Raw genomic sequence first — 27,533 nt, forward strand, 5'->3', positions numbered from 1 at the left:
AGGTCAGATCACGACCAACTCCCGTCTTCAGTCGAGTCTCGACACACGTCTGGCGCGCCTCCATATCCGGCCCGTGCACGCGTAGCAAAAGTTAAAAACTATGTTAATTAACGGTCGACCGGTTTTTATCTGTGTTTTGTGTTGTGAACTTTTTACGCACCTCTTCAGGGAAGTTTAGTTAATAGTTCTTAGTCCGACGATGGCGCTCGCGCCAAAATGTACATAATCCACTAGGACAATACTTTGGACCACAAGGCGACAATCAGGTATTTTAACCTTTTATTTATTTGCCAAAAGGTCTGGCTGACCCCTAATTATAAAGTTTCTACCTGAAAAATATAGTGGTAGTGAGTTCACAAAAAGGTCCAAAATATTTTTTGTGTAAAAATATGGTTGTGGATTTTTGTAATGGTTTTAAAGAGAATAAATATATTTTTGTTATAAAAATTACAATTATTGTGTTACCCACCTTTTTGAAAAGGACGTGACAGTTAACATGATATTAAAAAACTTGGAAATACTTGAGATCTAATCAATTGCCATCACTTGCAGCCAAAGTATTGTCTTATCAATACTATTACATAGTTTAAAGATTGACTTGGTCTCGATAGTCCTTTTTGTAAATCAGGCTAAATAAATGGTGTTAAAAAATTGTTGCTAAAAGAAAAATATTAACCACATTTAGGTAAAATGAACTATCAAAATATTTTTTTACATTTCAGCCAAATCTGTAAATTAATCTAAACACTACTTACAACTGAGAAGTCCAAAGTAGTAAAAATTCTATTCTATGTACAAGTTATTACACATACACTGGCTAGAAGGATGTGCGGGGTGTACGGGAGGTGGATGCGTCGTCTGTACTCTTGACATTGAGAGTCTGGCGGGGGCCGGTGGTCCACACGTTGCCCCCGTCGTCTTGCACCGCTGCCTCCACAGTAACTGTGTGCTGACCCCCGGCCCCCAGCGCCAGTAGGAACTGAGCTGTAAAGAAATCTCTGTGTGGCGTCACGCTCTGCCACAACACCACACCACCATCTCCTGACTGTAATACAAAATTGTTAATATTCTTCAATACTTCGTGGGAGTAAAAATGTTGCATTTTTATCTTTATTTGTAGACTTTTGCAACCAGGTGTCATTAAAATCCATAGTGTTTTTTTTTTTGGCGTAAACCATGTCATTGTGAACATGTTTAGCCTCTGGATCACGTAATTTACTAATAAAAAGGTTAAATACCTGTAGTACTGTCTGTGATCCTGGAATTTAGGTCAGCGACCCAGGTTTCGAACCTAAAGGTTCATTTTCAAGCAGGTACCAGAGTTAAAAACACATAATCCTCTTCATAACTGTGGAGAGTCGTTATAACACACAAGACACGAACACGAAAATTGTAAGTTGTAGATTGCTGCTAGACGTTTCACCACTCAATTTCAGTGCATTTTCTGAGGTTAGACCCAGTCTTAGTCTAGCACTGAGGGCAAAACATCTGGCAGCAGCCACTGACAAAAAAATAGACCTCGAAACCACAATGAACTTAAATACCGGTATCCGAATATGTTAGAAAGCTGCAGTATTCCTTCAATGAAATCATTTTTTGAAATTATTTATGTGTCCTTGGTAAAGATGGTCATTAAAAAAAAAATTTGTTTTGGAATAAATAATTTGAACATTTTTACTTGAATGACTCGCTCTCAAAGTCAGTATGGCAAAACTACCAGTAATAGTAATTAGTAAATACATAGAGTTAGTACCAAGGGTTAAGAATCATTCATCTTAAGACGCAATTAACCACATATTGATTTTTGCCCCGCCTGTTACTCATGGCCTTCAACTCAGCGTTTCTCTATGAGGCAACCACTAACCAACATTGATGTGTATATTCTGTTCCTTTGTATTGAATATAAATCACTTACAGAGTAACAATTGAATCTTCCGAACACATTTAAGTCACTAAAGCGTATCATTTTTACCCTGTAAGCTAAAAATAAACACCGTTGAAGTTTTTCAAGCCCATCACAATTATTAACACTATAAACAGCAACAAATGTTTTCTCACCTTAGTGTCAGTAGACGTGGCTTGTGGGCGAGAGGTAAGCTGTGAACTGAGCGTCAATAGAACACCTTTGACGGAGCGGAAATGCCCAGGTCTGGAGCCATGTTGTATCACTCCTTCCACCTTGACAGCCAGCTGGGACCCTGCGGCTACGCTCAGATACTCTCCGTTCACTCTGGGCTGCGGAGTGACTGCCAGCTGTAACAGGTGTCATGGTAGAGTGTAGACATACATAGGCTGGATATAGAGCTAGAGAAGGCTACAGGGCTAGCTAGATATAGAACTGTTGTAGACTATATATATAACCGCATAAATTTTGTGAACCGAGTATAGTGCTCCAGTCTTCTCTAGCTCTATCCTGTATATATATAGCCTGCCATAGTTAATCTTATACGTGTAACCTGCCTGTGAACTTAGAGCAGATTACACATAAAATAGCATGCCATATATATATATATATATATGGCAGGCTATGTATATATATATATATATATACATACAGGCTAGAGCTAGAGGAGACTGGAGGGCTATACTCGGCTCACAAAATGTAGACGGTTTTGAGGAAAGAAATCTACCCCCTCAACTTGACCCTTCCCTTTAAAATAATAGCTTAACAGCTGATTAAGCAACATACAGACATACACTACATACTGACTCATATTGATTAAGCACCAAAAACTAGTGGGAAACTTCCCTCAAACTGCCTAAATATTGTGCAAAGAGTATAGTATAGTTTTTTAGTACAAAAATCTTAAAAAAGTTTTATGTTCTTGTTTTGCATAAATTACTCACCAAGAATACTATTAATAACCTAACCCTACACTCGGTTCACAATATTTAGGCGGTTTTAGGGGAAGAAATCTATCCCTTCCACTTGACCCAGCATTAAAATAATAATGCTCAACAGGTGATTAAGCAACATATATTAAATACAAAAAAGTGGTGGGGGAACTACCCCTTTAACAGCCTAAATATTGTGAACAGAGTTTTTCAGTACAATAATCTTAAAAGGATTAAAATTCTTGTTCTACAGTAGACTCCCTCTAATCCGGTTTAACCGGACTACACTCGGCGGAAATGACATCTCTTTAACCGGACAATTGTTATCAGCACATTGGTTTAACCGGACTAGCCTGGAACGACTGTTCTCGTGGGAAAGATTTGAGACCAGTGATCACGTGTCTAAATACAATGCTCTCCTAAATTTAAGTCGAATATCACAGTAAACAGCCCGTTTTAACGAGTTTTTGGGGACATCGGTTTAACCGGAAAACCCGTTAATCGGACTGGCCTCGGTCCCGAGGAGTTCGGATAAGAGGGAGTCTACTGTATATAAATTACTCACTGAGAATACATAATTAATAATCTAAGTAATAATTCATATTTTTGGCCAGCTGTAAGCAACAGACTAAACTTTCTACACATAATTGACTATTTATTAGAATAAGTTGATACCTTAACACTTGTAGACTGCAGAACTTGGAAGAAGAAGCGAGGAAGACACAAAGATCCTTCCAAGATGACCTCCACCTGCTTCATGAGACATTCCAAGTGCTGCGGCAGAAATAAACCAGAGTTAAGAATTTTACAACTCTCAATGCAAGAACATGATTAACCACAACAAATGATGCATGAGAACCGGGGACAAAAGAGGAGTTACTTTAAATGATTAAGCATATCTTTTTCACCACACTAGAGTCCATATGATGGAACCTGTGTCCTGAACCTCCCTCCGTCTACTTGGCTGGCCAATACTCTAAGGCGCGGGACATGCAAAGGCAGACGAAGGGCCAGGAGACAGGTTCCATCATACACACTATAGGAAGTTTCAACCAATGTCTGGACTGGACAGCAAAGAGGTTATATTTTTTTCCTTTATTAGTTAAAGGTTTTTGGATCAATTTTGAGTCAGATTTATTATGATCTGTGTTGCTATTTTTTTCAATCAGTAATGTTGTCTTACAAAAGGTCCATATATAATCAGTAATAACAAAACTAAGCTTGCGACCATCATGAAAACGGGACAGCGACTACGTGTCACCTCGACAACCAGTCACCCCGACCAACCGTCACCTTTTAAAACAGGTTTTGAGGTGACACGTTGTCGCACATCGTTCCCGACTACCCGTCACCGTTTGAATGAGGTGACAGGTAGTCGGAGTGACCCCTAGACGCGAGCGTGTGAGGTGACAGGTTGTCGTGTACGAAGGCGTCTGGTCGTCACCTCCAAAGAGAGGAGGTGACACCTTGTCTGGTGACACCTAGACGCGAGCGTGAGAGGTGGCGGTTTAACGCCGATGCAACCGACAACTTGACACCACCTCAAACCGCCACTCCGATAGGATCATCCCATTTAACTAAAATTACATATATGAACAAACTAGCAGAGTAACCGTCCTTCGTACGGGGTTGGCGTATAGGTATAAAATGTTTATTGATGCCACAAATAGGGCATCAATACTTTTGATGGTGAAAAAGCACCTATAACCAGGGAAAACTACTCGCTCTTGACTTGATTTCTCACTTGATTTGAGCTTTCAAAACCCCTTTTGTGGCCCGGATGCAAACTAAATAATGAACCATTATTTTACCAGTATACTTACCAAATGTGTGATAGGCTTGATGGACTTGTCTATTGACCGTGCTGTGAGAGCAGCTCGTTGGCAACACTGAACCATCAGCTGTGTCTCCAGGCAGCTCTTCTGCAGACTGCATGCAAAAAACACTGACATCAGTTGCTTTATAAAAACCATTCTATACAAGCAATTCTCACACAACAATGGCATGTAAGGGCAAGTAAGCCTAGGTTTAATTGCTACTATCTAGAGGAATTATTTATGGGAGGGACGATGGGACACAACTGTGTATTTTAACCCAGAGGCAGTAGAACTACAATCATCCACATACATTCACACAAAGCCTCTCAATGTTGAAAAAGAGGCCAGTGGCGACACAAAACATTCAGTGTTACTTTTTTATTACTTCAGTGAAGTGGGTTGTCTAAGATTTTTAGCTAGATAAGCCTGCTTATCACGTCCTTTGACTCATAACTCTCAGGCAATAAGCTCTTTCCAATAAAACATCAAAATATTTACAATGTATGATAGATGTTACTAACCTGGCATCAAGAGCGGGTTCGTCGCCCTGGTGGTTGGTCACTGCGACACACTCTATATTGTGTGCCATCAGAGCACACATGTGCTGCAGTCTGTCGTACACAGTCAAGGAGTCAAACATACACATTACACGGTGACAGTTTTGTTGCTAATTACCTGATTGCAGCTTATATTATCAGCGACTGTTTATGATTGCAACTTTTATGTGTCACAAGTCATTCTGTGGGCAAAATATTGAGATATGTACCACATAATAAGGTGTCTACTGGTCATGATTGCAGGAGAATGTTGATCATATCAAGGATGATCAATTGGTCTATATTTTTATATATGCAAATTGTGGATATTTATAGGCATGCACTGTGGATGCGATACTCTCTGGTGTGGATTAACGACCGCACAAGTGAGTACTACGACTATCCGCAGTACTATCCTGATAATTAGACCAAATCGTATATACCAAGGCAAAAATGTGGTTCGGATTCCACTATAAACTGTAGGTCCCTTAGTTGACATTAGCTGTATGGGCTATTAATTAACAGCTGTTTCTAAGGAATATGTCGGCCTTAGTCACTAACAAGACTACAAGATCGCACCACTTTTTTTTAAGAGGTTGGCGGCCTCTTTTAACTTTGCATTTGCCCGTCCACATAGACTAACCACCCGTGCGTGAAACGTTTACAGCAAAGCAAGGAGTGAGCCGGTACAGTACAAAGGTGAACTGTACTGATAAATTTTAGTGGCAGTGACCAGGATCCGAACCCACGACATCGCTGCCTTGGGCCCAAAGCTCAATCTTTAATAATAAATAAAAAAATTGTATTTATTATTAAATAAAATATACTTTAAATATACTTCATTAAAAAGTATATTTTTACGATTGCAGTTATTATGGTTTTCAATATCAACGTGATCTTAGGTAATCATAGTCTATGGCATTGGGTCAAAGCTCTACAGTGTCACCATAATCAGTGGTGGTGGTCACATATTGTCATCAAAGGAGATAGTTTACAATATTGCTTCAACTGAAAGAAAAAATCCTAATGAGTCTTTCTTTAAGATCATATTTTAATTTTTATTTAGATTTTTTTTTATTTTGGAGGAAATTGTGTGCTCTCCCATTTATGTTTAAACCCATTACTCCCATCCATCCTTACATGTTTTACACCTGATGAACAAACAATATTGTGGTGTATTAATTTAATTATAAAATGAATTATATATTTCTAATTCAGATTCAAATATTACAAGTATTAAATTTGCTAGCTCGATCCATGTACCGTTAGATATCGTACGATGTGACGTCATATGGCCTGATCGAATAAACTAACCCCATTGGTTGTTTCCATCACACCACCTTCCGTTCCCACTGCTACCTCGATCACCCGACACTCTCTGTACAACAGTCATCTTCCTACCTTACCGGCTCCCGCACACCAATGCGGTTTTCTTAACGTAAAATGTGTTAATTATTTCGAGTACCTGATCCTCCTTCGCTCGCATCCAGGTTCGGATGCGACAATGGCGACGAGTGCGACAACCTACTGCGTGGATAAAGGAAGCGCGTTTTACAGTGCAGTGCCATTGTTTCGGTACGTTACATGCCACTAGACGGCAATTTTTACACCGCGTTCGGTAAATTAACGTTGACAGAAGAAGAAGTTACTACAATGAGTGTCATCGGAAATTTCGGGCCGTTCGACAGTTCGGAGGAGACGTGGTCTACATACGTGGAACGTTTTGAACTTTACATAAAGTGTAATGGAATTTCGGACGACAAGAAAGTAAGTGCGTTTCTAACAGTAATCGGAGTTAAATCGTACAATCTGCTGAAAGACTTAATTACGCCTGAAAAACCATCGGAGAAGTCGTTTAAGGACATTGTGAAAGTGCTACAGGATCATCTTCATCCTAAACCCTCGTTTATCACGGAGAGGTATAAATTCAGCAAGCGCGACCAACTCGAACACGAGACTATTTCAGAATACATCGTTCATTTAAAGCAATTATCAAAGCATTGCCAGTTCGAGGACAAGTTACCGGACTATCTCAGGGACCGATTAGTGAGCGGTATTCGGAATAATTCGATTAAGAAGAGACTACTGGCGGAGGACAACCTGACGTTTACCAAGGCGGAGCAGCTGGCGACATCGCTAGAGACAGCAGAGAAGGACGCAGCATCCCTGACGTACCACGGCGGCAGCGGCAGCACGGGGACAGCTATGAGGCTTCAGAGATTCTCCTCAGCGCAACGACCTCAACGCAGCAAACAATCAAGTGCATCAAGTACCGTTCCAAGTGTTGTGCAATCTACAGAGTGCTATTGTTGTGGAAAAAAGGGTCATTTAACGCACCAGTGCTATTTTCGCGAATACGTGTGCAATTTTTGTAGAAAAAAGGGTCATTTGGAGAAGGCATGTAAATCAAAAAAGAGGGGTAAGTCCTATCATTCTTCCTCTAAAAATAGTTCAAATGCCAAGGTTAATTACTCCAAAAATACTCAGGGCAACAGATACCAACATAAACAATATTATGTGGAAGTAGATGAATCTAAAAATAACGATAAAGTTGTAAATGATGAGGTATATGACATTTCTAATATTTTTTATACTGACAGTGAACTAATTGTTAATGTAAATCAGGGTATGGTCAACAAAATTGAACCTATTAAAATAGATTTGCAAGTACAAGGTAAACAAATGAGATTTGAAGTAGATTCAGGTGCTTCTGTTTCTGTTGTTTCGGAACAATTTTACAATAAGCACTTAAGTGATGTAAAACTAAACCCCACAGATCTAGTTCTGAGCTCCTACACTCATGAAAAAATCAAACCTGTAGGTAAAATCAATGTTAATGTTAAGTACAAATCAGTAGAAAAATGTCTATCATTGTATGTAATAAGCAATGGTGCTAATCCTCTAATTGGTCGGGATTGGATTAAAGATCTCCAAATTGTTGTTAGTATCCCCAACAATGTAAATAGTGTAATGTCGACTTCAGATGAAGTAAAAGTAGAATCCGGCAATGAGTCTAAAGTTGTGCGAGATTTATTAAACGAATTTCCAGAGGTATTTACCACTAAGCTAGGCTGTTACAATGGAGATCCTGTTAAGTTAAAGCTCAAATCAAATGTAGTACCTAAGTATTACAAACCAAGACCCATACCTTATTCTTTAAAAGACAAAGTAGAACAGGAATTACAATGTTTAGTTGACGATGGTATCATTTCCACTGTTTCAACTAGTGATTGGGGTACACCTATTGTTCCCGTACTAAAACGTAATGGCAAAATACGCATTTGCGGTGACTTCAAAGTTACCTTAAATCCATATCTAGAAGTAGATAGACATCCTATACCTCGCATTGAAGATCTTTTTGCAATCTTACAGAAAGGAAAACAATTTTCTAAAATAGATTTATCATCAGCCTATATGCAACTTAGGTTAGACGATGAAAGTAAGAAACTTTGTACCATAAGTACACACAAGGGGTTATTTGCATATAACCGACTTTGTTACGGAATATCTTCTGCCCCAGGTATTTTTCAACGGGTAATTGAGCAAACACTACAAGGTATCCCGGGTGTAGCTTCATTTCTTGATGATATTATTGTTACCGGAGCTGACACAGCTGAACACCTGTCGAGACTAAGAGAAGTGTGTAGTAGGCTAAAGACAACAGGGTTAACTGTTAGTAAAGATAAATGTCAATTTTTCAGTGATAGCTTAGAGTACTTAGGGTACGTAATTAGCCAAGAGGGTCTTGCCACATCCAAAGATAAAGTCAAAGCCATTGTAGAGGCACCAGTTCCAAAAGATGTTACACAGCTCAAGGGTTTTCTAGGTCTAGTTAATTACTATGCAAAGTTTGTACCAAATGTTGCTACCATTCTAACACCCTTGTATCAATTATTAAGGAAAGACGTAGTTTTTAAATGGTCTTTGTCATGTCAAAAGGCGTTTGAAGCTATAAAAGAAAGATTAGTTTCAGCTAATGTGCTAGCGCACTACAACCCAGACTTGCCAATTAAATTGTCATGTGATGCGTCACCCTACGGCATCGCAGGAGTGTTAAGCATTGTTGACAAAAATGGAATAGAGAGACCAATTTCATTCACAAGTAGAGTACTAAACTCAGCAGAAAGGAACTATTCTCAAATAGACAAAGAGGCACTAAGCATTGTTTTCTGTGTAAATAAATTCAATCAGTATTTATGGGGCAGGAAGTTCACTCTTTGTACAGACCATAAACCACTATTAGCTATATTTGGTTCGAAAAAAGGGTTACCAGCATTTGCAGCTGGCAGACTACAACGCTACGCGTTATTTTTGTCAGGTTACGATTACGACATTAATTATGTTAAGTCACAAAATCATGGTAACGCGGACGGATTGTCTAGACTTCCGCTAAATTGTAATGTCACGAAAGAAAGTAATGTAAATATTGATTATTTAGGAACATATCTCCAATGTATATCAGAGTGCGATGTACCAATAGATTTTAATGATGTGCGTAAGGAAACTCAAAAAGACAGTGAGTTAAACAGAATCCTTGGATTTGTTTTGTACGGCTGGCCAATCAATTCGGACGTTAATCTAAGTGACTATGTCAAAAGGCAAGCTGAGCTAACAGTTGAACACGGAATACTAATGTGGGGCTATAGAGTAGTCATTCCAAAATCATTAAGAGGGGCTTTATTAAAAGAATTACATAATGGACATCTAGGAGTTGTTAAAATGAAGTCGTTAGCCAGGTCGTATTTATGGTGGCCTTCTATTGATAAGGATATTGAGGCCGTGACTAACAGTTGCTCAGCGTGTCTTGCACAGCGGGAATCTCCTGTTAAAAGTAAACTTCATGTATGGGAATTTCCTCCCAATGTTTGGCAAAGAATTCATGTAGATTTCCTCGGACCATTAAAAGTACAAATATATTTAATTGTACTAGACGCCCATAGTAAATGGATTGAGATAGAACTTGTTAGTTCCACTTCAGCCAAACAGACCATTGACAAACTCAGGCCTATGTTTTGTAGATTTGGCTTACCAGAAATAATAGTTAGTGATGATGGTCCACCTTTTTGTTCTGAGGAATTTTCTAAATTTTTGAAACAGAATGGAATAAGACAAATCTTGACTCCACCTTACCATCCAGCTTCTAATGGCCAAGCTGAGAACGCGGTAAAATCCGTAAAGAAAAGATTAAAATGTGCAATCTTTGAAAATGAGGATGTAAATATAGCTTTAAGTAGATTTCTTATCTCTTATCGTAACACAGTCCATAGTACCACTTGTGAATCTCCCGCCAAACTTATGTTTAATCGACCATTAAGAACTAGGTTAGATTTAATCAGACCAAACATTCAGTCAACTGTTGCTCAAAAACAAGAGAAACAGATCACAAATGCAAGGGGTACTCATACTAGACAATTAGCTATAGGACAATGTGTACTAGCAAGAGACTATAGAGGGAAGGATAAGTGGGTTGAATGTACGGTTGTTAGACGACTAGGGCCAGTAACATACATTGTACAACTAGAGACAGGCTCAACTTGGAAGCGACACATAGATCAGCTGGTAGGCTTGCAATCAGGCAGTAACATTAACACGGAACATAGCAGATACTACGATCCCGTGACGTCAACATCAGCTGTTACTGCTTCCTGTGTATCGTCAGCACCGGTGTCGTCACCAGCCAGGCCGCCCCACCAGCACACCCAGCCTCAACAGCTGAGTTCTCCCACTACTACGCGTCACTCACCAACTACTGTACAAGCCAGTCCGAGCGGCATAGTCCTATTGTTGCGAAACGCCATTCTTTACAACCCGATCAGCTGACTGCTACGTCACCTGTTACAACTAATACTAGGCGATATCCACAACGGGATAGGAATCCTCCAAAGAAAATGGATTTGTAATTGTTTGTTATGGTTTTATATTTACGCTTGTTTGCAATTCTATTGTGTTTATTTTCAGCACTTATGTTTCAATATTTTTGTGTTTATTTTCAGCACCGATGTTTACAATCTTTAATGTTGTTTTTAACTCTGATGTTTTCAAATTGTGTTTTTATTTTCATTACTGATGTTTTCAATTTGTGTGTATACATTTTTCCATAAAAATTTTATACAAGCTATGTTCAAAAGTAAGGGCGGAGGAAATGTGGTGTATTAATTTAATTATAAAATGAATTATATATTTCTAATTCAGATTCAAATATTACAAGTATTAAATTTGCTAGCTCGATCCATGTACCGTTAGATATCGTACGATGTGACGTCATATGGCCTGATCGAATAAACTAACCCCATTGGTTGTTTCCATCACACCACCTTCCGTTCCCACTGCTACCTCGATCACCCGACACTCTCTGTACAACAGTCATCTTCCTACCTTACCGGCTCCCGCACACCAATGCGGTTTTCTTAACGTAAAATGTGTTAATTATTTCGAGTACCTGATCCTCCTTCGCTCGCATCCAGGTTCGGATGCGACAAATATGAAGACCGTTCCTTAAATTTTCTCTAAAAACATTGTAGAGATTATGAAAAGGATACATTTGAATATTGTTCAGTGAGCTGATGTCGGCGTCAAACGCTGATTGGTAAAGTTTCCAATAAAGTTCCCCACAAGTCTGAAATTCCTTGATACACTTCCGTAACTGCAAGCAATGAAAAACAATAAATAAAATAAAACATAAATGTTAGCTCATTCATGAATGTTCCTTTTGAATAAAAATGACTACAGAGAGAGTCTATACGTCTACTAATGTATCCAAAAGTCTACAACCTCTCGCTAAGTTTGGTCCTATAAATATTTCATTTAAAGCTTTGTACATTAAAAATCAAACATACTCGGTTGGTGATGTTGCCGAAGCGCTGCAGATCGTCTCGTGTGGTCTGCACTATAGTGGCGGAGATGGCAGGTGGAGGAGCCGTGCAGAAGCTCTTGCAGGTGGCCACCAGCTGAGACAAACACTGCAGCATCTCACAACGCAGGCGCAGGTACTCTGTCTGGAACACCAGGGACTGTCCCGGCGTACTGGCCGCCTGCACATGTAATACCAGGTTATTTTGGGGATTACTGGACATTTACCATCACGATTGTCAATATTGAATCTCAAGATTGTGAATCCAATACTGTCCTAGGCTAGAAAGTATTTAAAACAAAACAATTAGAACACAAACTCAGCCAAAGATGAAAAATAAAATAACAAAAGAAAACTCACACAGAGAACTTTACTTGAGACTACTACCACTGAGCCAGGGTCTTGCTTGAACCACCAGATGGTTGCTTGTGCAGATCGGTCTGTTGTGTTCGTCTGGCATCTAAATTTGAACCTACTATTGTTTTATCCCAGTATTTCTTTCTGCTTTAGACTACTATTACAGCTCTCTGATTTATTTTGTGATTTTTTTAGTTTTGGCTGGGTTTGATGACGTTTTGAGGGAATTCAAGAAATCAACTTCAACAAGCTTTATCAAGGTTGTCCCTCAAAGCCTCTCAAATACTATTGAGTTGGGATCCTTATAAATCTTACATTTTATTAAATTTTCAAAAATGTTATGTGATTACTGATAGGATAAACAGTTCAGAATGTAAAATTCCCAGTATTTTTCCTTAATGGTGAATTCATAACTATACGTTATAAATCTATGTGATAAAGATTAGCACAATTGACTATCTGAAACTTGGAATTGGAAGTTGACACAACAACAAAACAAAATCACACTTTTCCAGTAAAAAAACACTATTTCAGCTGAGTATCACCATAGACTAAGCAACACAAGTAGACTCCTCATCCCATTGTAAATTTTGAAGCTTGTTTTACCTGTCTAGTTCATGTACGTCCACACTGATCGCTGGGGTAGACAACATTTTGTTTCTATTATTGTAGGGTTATTTTCATGATTTGTGCTTTACTATTTGGTTATATAACTAGGAGAGATCAGTTATTGTTTATGATTAAATCGTTTTATTTGGTTAAATGAGGTTTTAAATGGCTTAAATAACAAGAAACAAATTGTAAACAAAACATAACCTCTACAGATGGACGTACAGAACTAACAATAAAATTGGCTTCAGCTGTTCCATAAGGATGACAAATCTACTAAGGGAGTATGATTTATCTATGGTATCACCTTGATGGCAGCCAGAGCCTTGTAGTAGTGAGTGGTAGCAGCTCCGAGGCGGTCCAACACCGCAGACGCTCCTCGTAGACTGGCCTCGCCAGCGCTCACCTCCTCCAGGGTCAACAACCAGAAGTGAAAGTTCTCTGAGGATACGTGCTCGTGAAGCTGGCTCACGATACGAGCACACACACTGAAGTGGCCATACCTGCACATGTGGTTTTAAGAAATCTCTGGTTGAAGGAATCTCAATAGTAAAACACATAATAGACTTAAACTACTGCCAAAACTGGTGTTGATTAGGCCAAATACCGACGAGTGACCACTAGGTAAATGTAGGAGGTTAGGTTAATTTTATTTGACCAACAATAAGTTAGTTATTACCTGGCTGCTGAACGAGCTATCCTATAATTGGCCCAGAGGTTGGTACTCTGTACGACAGAGTCTATGGTGGACTGGTCACCTAGTGTAAGCCACCGGTCAGCTGAGACACATTGGAACACTAGAGTACACAGCATCACCTACAACAAGCACACTATGAGGAACACTGTTGTGGATCAGTAGATGTGTTGAATATTCTGAAAAATTACAAACAATATTTTTAGCTTTTATCAATAATTAATTTCTTAGCTGATTCTGAACATTGAGGCCTTACATTTAACTTAACTCCATTGATATTTCAGTATTTCAATTATGACTGTTTATACATTTTTTTCCTCCTCATAATACAGACACTTAAGTCTGAATGGAAAACAAGTTTTCGGTCGATACTCACAATAAGGACAAGCAAAAAGGAGCAAAATTCCTGATCTGAGTTGCAAATCTTAGCCTGGATTTCCTAGGTGCAAAAGCGAAGAACAAAGCTCTCTTCGTCTTAAGTAATTTAATGGCAGGTAATGTTTTCCTAGTAGCAGAGTGGGAAAAATCGCTACTCTAGCACTCCACTCTTGCTATTCCTGTCTAAGAAAACCCTGCTATAAATCTTACAATTTTGTCAATTTCCACTTATTTCAACATCCACTGATTTCAGATGTCTACTGTTGATTTTACAGCAGACAACTCAAAATCTTCTGAGGAATTTTACTTGAACACCAAATCTAATCGAGAGCCCCCATTGATCAGATTTAATTGTCTATCATATTATCAACCGGACGACCAAAAGCCAAAAACCCAACTGTAGTAATTCATTCTAAACTTAACTATGAGGAATATATTACACCTGTTTTTTTTTTTTTTTTTTGGTTTAACATAAACAATCATGAAAGTTATCCTTAGATGATCCGTAAGGATTATAATGCTACTGAGGAGGATGTTTAATCTGCACTACTTTACTTACCTTGGTATGAGTATTGTCTTGAGCTGAGTTATCGTTACTACTTAGCTGGTTTAGTTTCTTGAGGAAATACTTGAGGAAAGCCTCGGTCGAGTGTTGCTGCATTCCTCCGATCGCTCCCAAAGCTTCACACAGCAAAGCAGAACACCAATCTGAAACATTTAAACAATACTTCATTGCGGTGGATTGAGGTGTTATAGCAAACAAATACTAAAGAAAAACATTTTGTGACCTGAAATCTCAGATGATAAAGAGGCACAAACTAAACAAGATTATGATGTTTTTGGCAAAAATGGCTTTAGGCGAGGGTTTTTTTTCAAGTATTTTGTAATGGACGGGTTTAACAGCAGGCTTACCTTACTGATTAAAATAGATAGAAATTTACAAATAAAATGTAGAAAGCAAAAGTTGTGGAGCTACTAGCTCCTTCTTCAGTAAGAGAGTCTTTGTTCTTGTAGTTCAATGGAAATTCAGAGTTTACGTGATATTAGTAAATTTTTATCAATTTTTGTCAGTAATTAAGTCTGCTGCTAAACCTATTTATCACTTAACAAGATAAGTATACAAACGCAGCAAAAGCTGGAAAATCACATAAGCAAAACCACTCAGAGAAATTTATTGTAGAAAAAAAAACTAAAAATCTTGAAGGAAAACCATATTTAGTACTCAAACGAAACTGAGCCACCATATTGTGCTTGCCACCATACACTTTGTTTGCTTGTTTACATTTTAAATTCTTTCCCAAAATCAGCACTCAAAAAAGTACAAATGTCTTGCATAATACTTTGGTTTATCACCTGTGTAATTCCTAACAATTCCTAAAACAAATCAAGAAGCAAATATCACAAAGAAAAGCACAACTCAGTCACAAACACCAAATAGTTCCATCCTCACCAGCAGTGTCCTCCACTAGACACGTCGCTATCAGCTGTACGAAGCGAGGACACAGGTTCTTCTGTACGTTGCACAGGTTGACGATGCAGCGCAGCACGGACCTCATGGCCGCCGCCTCAGTGCCTGTACACGCCAGCAGCAGGAACAGCGACTCTACTGCGTCCAGCCTCTCATCCAGCCCAGCACTGGCCAACTCCTCCGTGAAGCTAAGCAAAGCATCATTTGTGTAAAATGTGTATAGAATGTTTATGAATGGTGTATAAGAATCCGGTCATAAGACAAGAAACCTTCAAGAGAAAAATGTGGTTCTTAAAATCCCTTTTTATGATTACACACTCATTTTTGCCAATTTTTTGTCTTTTATTTGTTTTTTTGACAGAGATCGATCAATAATGACTTCCGAAATGGTCCACCGATAAACTTGACAAGCACAGGGCTCCGTTTATAGGTAAGGTCATGCACAATAAGCATAATGTATAATAAGCTGTTATTTACATGCCTAAACCCAGAGTCTACCCCCTCCCTTTACCAAGGATATACATTTTTATAATACCAGTACCAGGTATAACCATTTGTAAGTGTACAAGAAATAATTCGAATAATTTATCAAAGTTGTCTAGTTGAAACAATTGAGTTATTAACAAATGTTATTTTCCTAAAGACTTACCAATAACAAAGCACTTGTGTCAGGATTTTTATAGACTTGGTGGCGATGACAACATTGCTGGAGTAACTTGTATCTTGACAAAGCTCCATTAGTTCTGAATCTGGAAAATGAATAAATTGACATCTTAAGATTACAAGTAGGCTAAATTACAAATTCAGGAAATATTTCTGTTTTTGGCTAGATATTTTTTGGACAGGAATCTTGGGATAACAGAGGTTTTCTGTGATCAGAGGTGACAGAAGTTGTCATTACTATTGGAAATTCACAATGTTACAGGTACCGCTAATTTGGTGGATGATCACAATTTTCATGTAATGGCTGGGGATTCTGGAATCCTCATTGAATCCACGATCGGCAAGTATCAAGAATCAACCAAACTCCTCATTTACCACTGGTATTGAACATTTTTAGAAATTGCAAATACTGGTTTTACTATGGTTGAAAAATTCATGGCTTTTTCACGATGTTAAGGCTTTCTCAGTTGAGTACCCTATCTAAAGAAATTAGTGGCAAATCTGGAGCTGGAAAATAACAGAAAGGCAAGTTTTAGACAATTCTAAATATCACCTGAGTTTTTTGGGCGCAAGGTAATTAAGTAATTGTACAACTAAAATCCTATTCAGATAAGAACTTACCAGACCTAGCGTGTGCATTGCACACTGCAGCCGAGCGAGTGAGCACTATGAGGACATCGAGCGCACAACTGACGAGTGCAGGGTGTGGTCCTCGAGCGACATTGACCAGACTGGCCACACTAGTGTCAGGCCACAGGTGAGCTCCTTGCTGAGCTACTTGGTGTAGACATTGCAACACACACAGCTGCACCTCACGACGAGGGTCGTTCACCAGGTAATCCAGCAACAGCTCCACCTACAATAGCCATGTTGAAATAATCAGGTATGTGACATTGACCAGACTGGCCACACTAGTGTCAGGCCACAGGTGAGCTCCTTGCTGAGCTACTTGGTGTAGACATTGCAACACACACAGCTGCACCTCACGACGAGGGTCGTTCACCAGGTAATCCAGCAACAGCTCCACCTACAATAGCCATGTTGAAATAATCAGGTATGTGACATTGACCAGACTGGCCACACTAGTGTCAGGCCACAGGTGAGCTCCTTGCTGAGCTACTTGGTGTAGACATTGCAACACACACAGCTGCACCTCACGACGAGGGTCGTTCACCAGGTAATCCAGCAACAGCTCCACCTACAATAGCCATGTTGAAATAATCAGGTATGTGACATTGACCAGACTGGCCACACTAGTGTCAGGCCACAGGTGAGCTCCTTGCTGAGCTACTTGGTGTAGACATTGCAACACACACAGCTGCACCTCACGACGAGGGTCGTTCACCAGGTAATCCAGCAACAGCTCCACCTACAATAGCCATGTTGAAATAATCAGGTATGTGACATTGACCAGACTGGCCACACTAGTGCCAGGCCACAGGTGAGCTCCTTGCTGAGCTACTTGGTGTAGACATTGCAACACACACAGCTGCACCTCACGACGAGGGTCGTTCACCAGGTAATCCAGCAACAGCTCCACCTACAATAGCCATGTTGAAATAATCAGGTATGTGACATTGACCAGACTAGCCACACTAGTGTCAGGCCACAGATGAGCTCCTTGCTGAGCTACTTGGTGTAGACATTGCAACACACACAGCTGCACCTCACGACGAGGGTCGTTCACCAGGTAATCCAGCAACAGCTCCACCTACAATAGCCATGTTGAAATAATCAGGTATGTGACATTGACCAGACTGGCCACACTAGTGTCAGGCCACAGGTGAGCTCCTTGCTGAGCTACTTGGTGTAGACATTGCAACACACACAGCTGCACCTCACGACGAGGGTCGTTCACCAGGTAATCCAGCAACAGCTCCACCTACAATAGCCATGTTGAAATAATCAGGTATGTGACATTGACCAGACTAGCCACACTAGTGTCAGGCCACAGATGAGCTCCTTGCTGAGCTACTTGGTGTAGACATTGCAACACACACAGCTGCACCTCACGACGAGGGTCGTTCACCAGGTAATCCAGCAACAGCTCCACCTACAATAGCCATGTTGAAATAATCAGGTTGGTGACATTGACCAGACTAGCCACACTAGTGTCAGGCCACAGGTGAGCTCCTTGCTGAGCTACTTGGTGTAGACATTGCAACACACACAGCTGCACCTCACGACGAGGGTCGTTCACCAGGTAATCCAGCAACAGCTCCACCTACAATAGCCATGTTGAAATAATCAGGTATGTGACATTGACCAGACTAGCCACACTAGTGTCAGGCCACAGATGAGCTCCTTGCTGAGCTACTTGGTGTAGACATTGCAACACACACAGCTGCACCTCACGACGAGGGTCGTTCACCAGGTAATCCAGCAACAGCTCCACCTACAATAGCCATGTTGAAATAATCAGGTATGTGACATTGACCAGACTAGCCACACTAGTGTCAGGCCACAGGTGAGCTCCTTGCTGAGCTACTTGGTGTAGACATTGCAACACACACAGCTGCACCTCACGACGAGGGTCGTTCACCAGGTAATCCAGCAACAGCTCCACCTACAATAGCCATGTTGAAATAATCAGGTATGTGACATTGACCAGACTAGCCACACTAGTGTCAGGCCACAGATGAGCTCCTTGCTGAGCTACTTGGTGTAGACATTGCAACACACACAGCTGCACCTCACGACGAGGGTCGTTCACCAGGTAATCCAGCAACAGCTCCACCTACAATAGCCATGTTGAAATAATCAGGTATGTGACATTGACCAGACTAGCCACACTAGTGTCAGGCCACAGATGAGCTCCTTGCTGAGCTACTTGGTGTAGACATTGCAACACACACAGCTGCACCTCACGACGAGGGTCGTTCACCAGGTAATCCAGCAACAGCTCCACCTACAATAGCCATGTTGAAATAATCAGGTATGTGACATTGACCAGACTAGCCACACTAGTGTCAGGCCACAGATGAGCTCCTTGCTGAGCTACTTGGTGTAGACATTGCAACACACACAGCTGCACCTCACGACGAGGGTCGTTCACCAGGTAATCCAGCAACAGCTCCACCTACAATAGCCATGTTGAAATAATCAGATTGGTGACATTGGCCAGACTGGCCACACTAGTGTCAGACCACAGATGAGCTCCTTGCTGAGCTACTTGGTGTAGACATTGCAACACACACAGCTGCACCTCACGACGAGGGTCGTTCACCAGGTAATCCAGCAACAGCTCCACCTACAATAGCCATGTTGAAATAATCAGGTATGTGACATTGACCAGACTGGCCACACTAGTGTCAGGCCACAGGTGAGCTCCTTGCTGAGCTACTTGGTGTAGACATTGCAACACACACAGCTGCACCTCACGGCGAGGGTCGTTCACCAGGTAATCCAGCAACAGCTCCACCTACAATAGCCATGTTGAAATAATCAGGTATGTGACATTGACCAGACTGGCCACACTAGTGTCAGGCCACAGGTGAGCTCCTTGCTGAGCTACTTGGTGTAGACATTGCAACACACACAGCTGCACCTCACGACGAGGGTCGTTCACCAGGTAATCCAGCAACAGCTCCACCTACAATAGCCATGTTGAAATAATCAGGTTGGTGACATTGACCAGACTAGCCACACTTGATCAGACAGTTACATGATTTCAAATTTACGAATCCAGTATCAGACAAATTTTATAAACAATTAAACAAAGTTTGAAAAAATATCATTCTTATCTTGTGTGGCCTTTTTTATGAATCTAAAAGGCTCTGGAATCTGGAATTCTAAGGAAAGCAGCTGACCTCTATCCCTTTAAAAAAAAATCCTCCTTCGGTATATAATAATTCTCGAATTTCCAGCTAACAGCAGTGAACTAAGCTACATAATCACGCTGGTATCTACCTGATTGGGAATCTCCACCAGGGTAGCGGAGGCCAGCTTGGTGAGTGTACCCAGAGTGACGACCACAAAGTCTTGCGCAGGATACTTGGGCAGCAAGTCCGTGCACAGCTGTCGTACCTGTCAGACAAATCAGGCACTGATTAACCTACAAGAGTTACAACAACCTAACCTACTCAACTCACGTTTATTTCTACACAAGCACTAGTGCTACTAATGCACCGTACTAGGTAGCATATTCTTTCATGAAGCAGGTTCAAAGAACCACATCAATCTCTTCTGTGTTCACTTCCCTGTTGTAAAGCACATTGTATAACTAATGGAAATATAAATAGTAATTATACATCTCAGGTAGTATTGACATTACCATGGCAGCCGTAGACGTGTCGTGATGCATATGTTGTAATATAGGGATGAGCTGAAGCTTCATATGAGCAGGCGTGGCCAGACCTTGGATCATGTGAGAGATCTTGTTACACATACTGACAGCAAACGATCTGAAATATTACAATACACTGTAAATAATACGCTTAACACTTCACTGTGGTTACGTGATGTCGAGAGGTGGCTAAGATGGGGAACCAATGAGTTGAGCACGGATAAGTGCAGGAAAATGTTAAAATCCTGCTCTAACCAATAGCAGAGTTTCAAATGGGCTAAATTTGTTTATTTATGTAGTTCTTCAAAGAGCTGAAAAGGTAGCAGCACTGTACATTCACCAAAAAGTCAGGACTACCAAATTTAGGTAACAATCTGGGACAAAAGGGTTGGATATGCTTACCATAATTGGTACAACAATTTTACAAACTTCACATTATGGTTAGTAGTGATACAGGGAGCTTAAAGTACAATGACCTTTCTGTACAAAAGCTTAACCCTTTGAGGTTGAATTTTTTTCCCATTTTTTAGCCGAGTATAGTTTGCCATTAGAGCAGTCGGGAAAATGGCGCCTGGCGACCTATATTTGCCATTCGACTGCAAAATTACACTTTTATTTTGGATTATAGATTTTTTTATTTTTTTAGTGTAGGCAACCTATACTTGCCAATCGACCGCAAAGGGTTAACGTATTCTATATAAGGTTATATAGAATATATCATCAGTGATTCAGAAAACAACATAAAACATGAACTAACTATACACTGAGCAATCAAAGTTGGCAGGGTAGTTCCCTGGGTAGCACGCTCGGCAGTGAGTCCAGTTGCCTCACGGAACTGTGGGTATAACGTTTTCTAGATAAATAAGGATAAATTATTACACATTATCCTTATCCTTTATCCTTACGCAACACAACAAGCTTCAGATTTTATTACAGGGTGAGAAGTCTACTTGTTTTGGTTAGTCTGACTACCTATTACGTTACTTGTCTCTAACTACACATTAGCTTAGAAAATAGACTGGACTAACTTGGACTGAGCTGCGAACTGCATGGCAGCGTAAATGGCAGCCTCCACCTCGACAGCATCGTGAGAGTCTAGACTGCGTCGGATGCTGTGATGGACCTGTTGTCTCTCAGGGATGATGTTGGCAACACTGCCTAGTGTGCGAAGAGTGAGAGCTCGGGCAACCTGCCGGCATGTACAACAACATGAGCTAGCTGCATTGGAATCAAATTGCAGGATCAGGTTAATTTGAACCCTGACACATCAAGGTGCGTATTTTAATGCAAATTGCTTTGACTGGAGGAAGAGTGTTGAATGTATGGAAATATAGCTTTTCATTGCAAAAACAGGCGTTTTTATACAAAGTCTTTGATTTACATTTTTTTTTGCTGGTATAGAAATATACTTGCCAACCCACAAGTCAGTTGTCAGCTGACTATATGGTACTTTGGAAAACTCCAGACAATCAATTGTCAATTGCCTGACTGACAATAAATCCATTAAAGTGACGTTGTGGGTTCAGATGGAAATCTTGGTACACGCCACTGAATTTTATCAGTAGGCTATAGTTACCTCTTGTACTCTACCGGCTCATACCTTGCTTTGCTAAAACATTACTCTCACTGGCTTGAGACCAATGTGGACAGGAAAAGCTAAGTAAAAAGAGGTCGCCAACCTCTTAAAAGATTTGCTATTCCAGCGTTCTACAGTATTAGGTATCAGCTACTCACAGGATCATTGGAGTGGATGACACTGAACACTCTCCTCACGAACTCGTCGATATTGAGGATTTTATCCAAATGTTTCTCACTCTGCTGGCAAACTCGAAGCACCCAAAGTCTGAGGAAATTGTTCCTGAAAGTGAGACAAATTTGTGATATGATTTTTAAACTGAAATAACTTATGTTACAGATGTTAATTTTAAGAAAGGACCATGAGGCGAAGTTCTCCTTAATAAAGAAGGATTTTCATTTCATTTCAAGATACTGTATAATTAATCTGGATGAACTTAATCACAAGAATTTTCTGAACATCATAAGATTTGCAATTTTTTTATTGAATTGAATTGAAAAAATCTTTATTGCTCAATATAGGCCTACATAGTTATAGTTGTTGTAATAATAAAAATCACAATAATAGTTGAAACACAATTCTGAATATAGTACCTATTTCTACAATTATGCCTATATACTTAAACGCAATTTTTTTAAACTTTAAACTGTTTGCGAAACATGAAAATAGCATAATGAAACAGAGCAATAAAGCCCTAAAGTTATAAACCTGTGCAGGATCTATATTTAAAACTTACACAAACTCAGTATAGTAGAGAGAGTGTCTGGCCGGAATCAGTGCCACAGTCTACATAAATATGTTTAACACCCACATATATTTTATACCCAGCAGGTTCAAAACTTTTAGGCTAGGCTACATAAATGTAAGTTACCGGTACAAGATGATAGTGAATATTCTTTAAGTTCTAGTAATAATCAAGACAGTAATACCACTACTTAAGGCTCCTTTTATACTCTCTAAGTGCATTGCGTTATATGGGAGCTTTTATACTCTGCGGCTGGCTAGATGCACGATGGCGCATCTAGGAGCCGCAGTAAACGTGCGGCCTCTAGGTGCACTGCGTTATATGGGAGCTTTTATAATCTGCGGCTGGCTAGATGCACGATGGAACATCTAGGAGCCGCAGTAAACGTGCGGCCTCTAGGTGCACTGCGTTATATGGGAGCTTTTATAATCTGCGGCTGGCTAGATGCACGATGGAACATCTAGGAGCCGCAGTAAACGTGCGGCCTCTAGGTGCACTGCCTTATATGGGAGCTTTTATACTCTGCGGCTGGATAGATGAACGATGGTCAACCTACTACGACTGAAGTCAACATTGAACAGTTCATCGACAAAATAAAATCCAGACCAAGTTTGTGGGATCGTTCATCAGAGGACTACAAGCTCAGGGATGTCAAAGGGCTCATCAACACTAGTGGTTTGGTGAATAAATTTCTTAAGTTGGTAGCCCTGATGAACCCACCGATGCCATGGCCGTGGCCGTTGTGCGGCGCCGCAGAGTATAAAAGGAGCCTAACACAGTTAATGGAGTATAATTCAATCAGTAGTTCTGGGCCTACACTAAGCTTAGAGTAAAATGTTAAGCTTGACTTACCCCACTCTGAAAACATCGGCAAGTTTCAGAAAAGAAGAATTAATAAGGATTGGAAATGGGTATTTCTCGAATAATCTTGGAAATCTAACAATCGCTTCACATTGTTCTCCAACTCGACCTGATCTCAAACCTGGAAAATAAAATTGCTATTAAAGTACGGTAAATTACTTAGTGTATAGTCAGCTTAAGATTCAAATAGACTTCAGTACATATTAATTATATTTAGCCCAAAAGTTTGTATTCAACAAAGCTCCAACCATAAATAAGTACAAACCTTACAGTCGTGGATCTATTAAATTTCCATTGAGCTTATTGATAAGAAAACTGTCTAATTAATAGCAGGTAGAGATGGGAATTATCGTTCACTTGGTGGAGTCGTTCACTCCGGAGTTATTGAGTAGTTCCAACTCCGTTTAGAAGAGCGCTGAACACTGGACTTTCGGAGTGGAGCGCTTCCACTCAGAATCACTCACCAACCATTTTGGTTCAGAGCTCATAGTTCCAGTCCGTCGTTCCTCTTCGCATCACCTCTGGATGATAGTTCCTGGTTCCTTTCCAGTAGGCCTAATCGTTATTGAACAAGCGGAATGAATAATGATTAAGCTAGGCTAGGAGGACCACAGTTAGTGGAGTGAGGAATGACGAAACAGTAGGGCAGTGAGTGAGTCGTTGCAGTCCTATTCTTGTGATGTTAGGTGTTCTGCTGCCCCCCTCTCACCTCTCATTAGTCGATTACTATTCATAATAGCCTACATTCATTTTACACAGATTTTCTAAAATTTTAAATATTTATTTACTACAACAACCTCTATTTTATTACATAATGTACCGGTATCTTAACCAATGACGGTCTCTTGACTATCTTTAGTTCCGTGAGGACCTAACTCCGATCCAAGAGCCGAAGTTGGACTTGTCGTTCCGGAGTCGGAGTAGTTCTTTTGGAGTAGTTCGTTCCGAAGTTACTCACCTCTAATAGCAGGTTGAATGGCATTAGTTTAAGGTACTGTAGCCTAGGCTGACAAGGTTTAGGGTATTTCCAATGTAATCATCATTACTTAATACTCTAATACATTAAAATGCCAATGAAAAAGTATTACAGTAGATAGACTTAGAAACATATTAAAGGCCCAGGTTTTTTACTGTCATATTACACATGTGGCACTGTTAAATAAGGCAGAATTGGAAGGTAGGACTACACAAACACTTTTGGGAACATCCCCGGAAATCGACCCCATCCACCTTGCACTGAAATTCGAGAAGCTAACTAACTTACTTAGCTAGCAACACAACACTATAAGTTAACCCTCCGAGCGTCACTCGTCGAAAAATCGACACACGACACACTTTGTGTAGTGTCACGCGTCGATTTTTCGACGCACGAACATCGTTTACGGCGAAGGCTCTATGACTGACTGAATTGGATTGAACTGGATCGAGTTAGGTATTGTTCTTTTCGTTAGATTCTAAGCTTTCTCCAGAGGTCTGTCTCTAAGCGCTTTATGTTCTCCGAGCCGATCGTAATTGTAGCAGACAGCTGACGTGCGTATTTGTAAACAGCTAGGTTACCCTCGGACCGATGACTGATGTGTTTTATTATGTTTATCATTGTTTTAGTGTTAAAAATCAAAAGTAGTGATATACGTGGTGCATTATAAGAAGATTTAAGTGATTTTGAAGGGCTGGTTGATGATCCTGAAGAAGTAGGTAGTGATATTGATGTAAATTATCAGCCAGATTCCTAGCTATGGTTAGGCTATGCATTCTTAGCTAAACGCTATGTACTGAAATCTGTTTTTTGTCCATAACTTATTTATTTGCAAATCTACTTCCTTATATTATTATATATTTGTAATCCTCATAAAATTTAGAACAAAGTGGCTATTTTCAAATATTTATAGGCCTATAATTTATACAATTTCATTGAGCGCGAACTTATTTTTTTTTTGGAAAATTTTCCAAAATATTTTTTTACCTAAAAAAATTTTTTGAAACAAATGTTCCTTATGTTTTATGTATAATATTGAAGCCCATGATTTTCCAAACAAAATGGTATATAGAACAGTAGAATTAACATTGTTTTAAGCTTCTCAGATCCGTTTTAATAAAACCTTGCAAATGCGCCAAAAATAGGCGGACATTAAGGCCTAAACTATGGACACTCGGAGGGTTAAAGAAAATCTTGTGGGTGTATGAAATGAAATGAAATGATTTATTGTCGTTAAAACTATGTACAAAGTTTATGACAATCGTCAAAAGAAAAACAAAACAATCAAGATGGCTCTGGCAACTAAAATATCTAAAACTGTAAACCAAAATACTCTTCATGTTTATACAGGCAAGCCTGGGTTAGAGTAGTTTTTAAAACATGTTTGAATTTTAAAACACACAGGTTTTTGATGGATGCAGGCAAAAAATTGTACATTTTAACACCTTGGTACTCAAAACTATTTTGAGTGGCTGTATACTTATGCCTTAGTGTAGACAGATTGTCTTTAGATCTAGTACAATAGTTGTGAACATCAGATATCTTTTGTAAGTTAAACTGATTAAAATTGTTAAGTCTTTCATGATAGCCTATTCTAGGTTAGGTTTACTTGGTAGTTTTACAAATTAGAAAAGTGTTTACGAACTTATTCTTAAATGGAGGTTAATGATTCGATACATAAATAATTTGTCAACATATTCTAAAATCTACCTTTATCTAATTCTGTTAAGGCTGAATTTGCATCTTGTTCTGGTTCTCCCAAACCGGCATCACTAAAAGTCGACACTCGCACAGGTAACATATTTGTTTGTTATTGATGTTACTCGATTTTGTAAACAATTTATAGCTTTTTTAGCATACCATTTTGTTTAATTTAACAAGTCGTCTTCTTAGTTAAACGTTTTTGGTCAAAGAAGTCAGTATAAGAAGCTTTACTATCTAATCGAAGTCGAACTGGACTCGGACTAGTTAGTTAGTATTAAGTAAGGATTGGTTTTTGGTTTATTTTTATTTTGACTTTGAGGTTAGTTAGTAGTATTGTTTTTCTTTTTTTCTTCAAAATGCCACAATTATGGTGGCATTGTTTAAATGTCATGAGGCCCCAGTGTTCCGTGGGCCTTTTTGTCTTAAGTTTAGTTTTAACTAATCTTTGGTTTTAAACATCTAGTTTTTTCTCAATCTCAACTAATCCAATCTACCAACGCTATCAAAATTCTAATTCTATCAAAAACGTCTCCAAAATGGCAGTTTTATACCATTTCTTTTTGTAAAGTTAGTGTGACAAATTATTTTACGCAATGTGTATGTACTACTGTATTACATGCAGTAAAAAAATATATCATGTATGCTCTGAATCCACCACTGTGGATAAATAACTGTTGTAATAATCATTGAGCTGCCTCTGGCATATGGTTTAGTTAGGACGAATCTTGTGTGTTTCAAACAACCAAGTGCATAAAACCAATAAATTAAATATCCAAATTGTGTTGAATCGTTTTCAATGGGTTTGTAAGTTGTAATAATGAAGTCAGCCTGTAAATAGTTTTATGCCGTGAATAAACTAATCAAACGATAAAATATTGTTTTATCGTTCATCGTTTTAACCGAATGAAAATATCAAATCTATATTTTATATTCCGTTATTTCATTCGATATATCGTTTGGATGATTAGGTTAACCTATTCAGACGATATATCGAATGAACTAATCGATGTACCAAATAATCGATCTATCACTCGATATTGTCATTCCGATGTTATTCATTGACAACCGATATGAAAGTCTACCCCTAGCGTAACGCGACTGACCAAATTATTTACTAAACTCTTGAGATTTTACACTTTTCTGAAAACCCGATGCAAGTCCATAGTCCATTCTGTCATG

The 27,533-nt window shown here is 39.4% G+C and overlaps 1 protein-coding gene across 1 annotated transcript; it reads right to left on the reverse strand.

Moving 5' to 3' along the window:
- Positions 1-713: 713 nt before the first annotated feature.
- Positions 714-26,537, reverse strand: LOC128993143 (integrator complex subunit 7-like). The gene is made up of 19 exons (XM_054416901.1): positions 26,361-26,537; positions 23,666-23,795; positions 22,227-22,350; positions 21,521-21,681; positions 20,481-20,610; positions 20,117-20,233; positions 16,829-17,063; positions 16,194-16,293; positions 15,527-15,732; positions 14,636-14,784; positions 13,684-13,820; positions 13,312-13,507; positions 12,025-12,219; positions 11,728-11,831; positions 5,174-5,263; positions 4,659-4,764; positions 3,511-3,609; positions 2,059-2,253; positions 714-1,045 (listed from the first exon to the last, which is right to left on the reverse strand). Exons 1-19 carry the CDS (start codon positions 26,449-26,451, stop codon positions 818-820), a joined length of 2,793 nt encoding a protein of 930 aa, XP_054272876.1. The 5' UTR covers positions 26,452-26,537; the 3' UTR covers positions 714-817.
- Between the last annotated feature and the right edge of the window lie 996 nt (positions 26,538-27,533).

The sequence above is a fragment of the Macrosteles quadrilineatus genome, unplaced genomic scaffold, assembly GCF_028750875.1.
Source record: "Macrosteles quadrilineatus isolate MER2022 unplaced genomic scaffold, UCM_ALF_1.0 Scaffold_4__1_contigs__length_99947679, whole genome shotgun sequence".
Lineage (NCBI taxonomy): Eukaryota > Metazoa > Arthropoda > Insecta > Hemiptera > Cicadellidae > Macrosteles > Macrosteles quadrilineatus.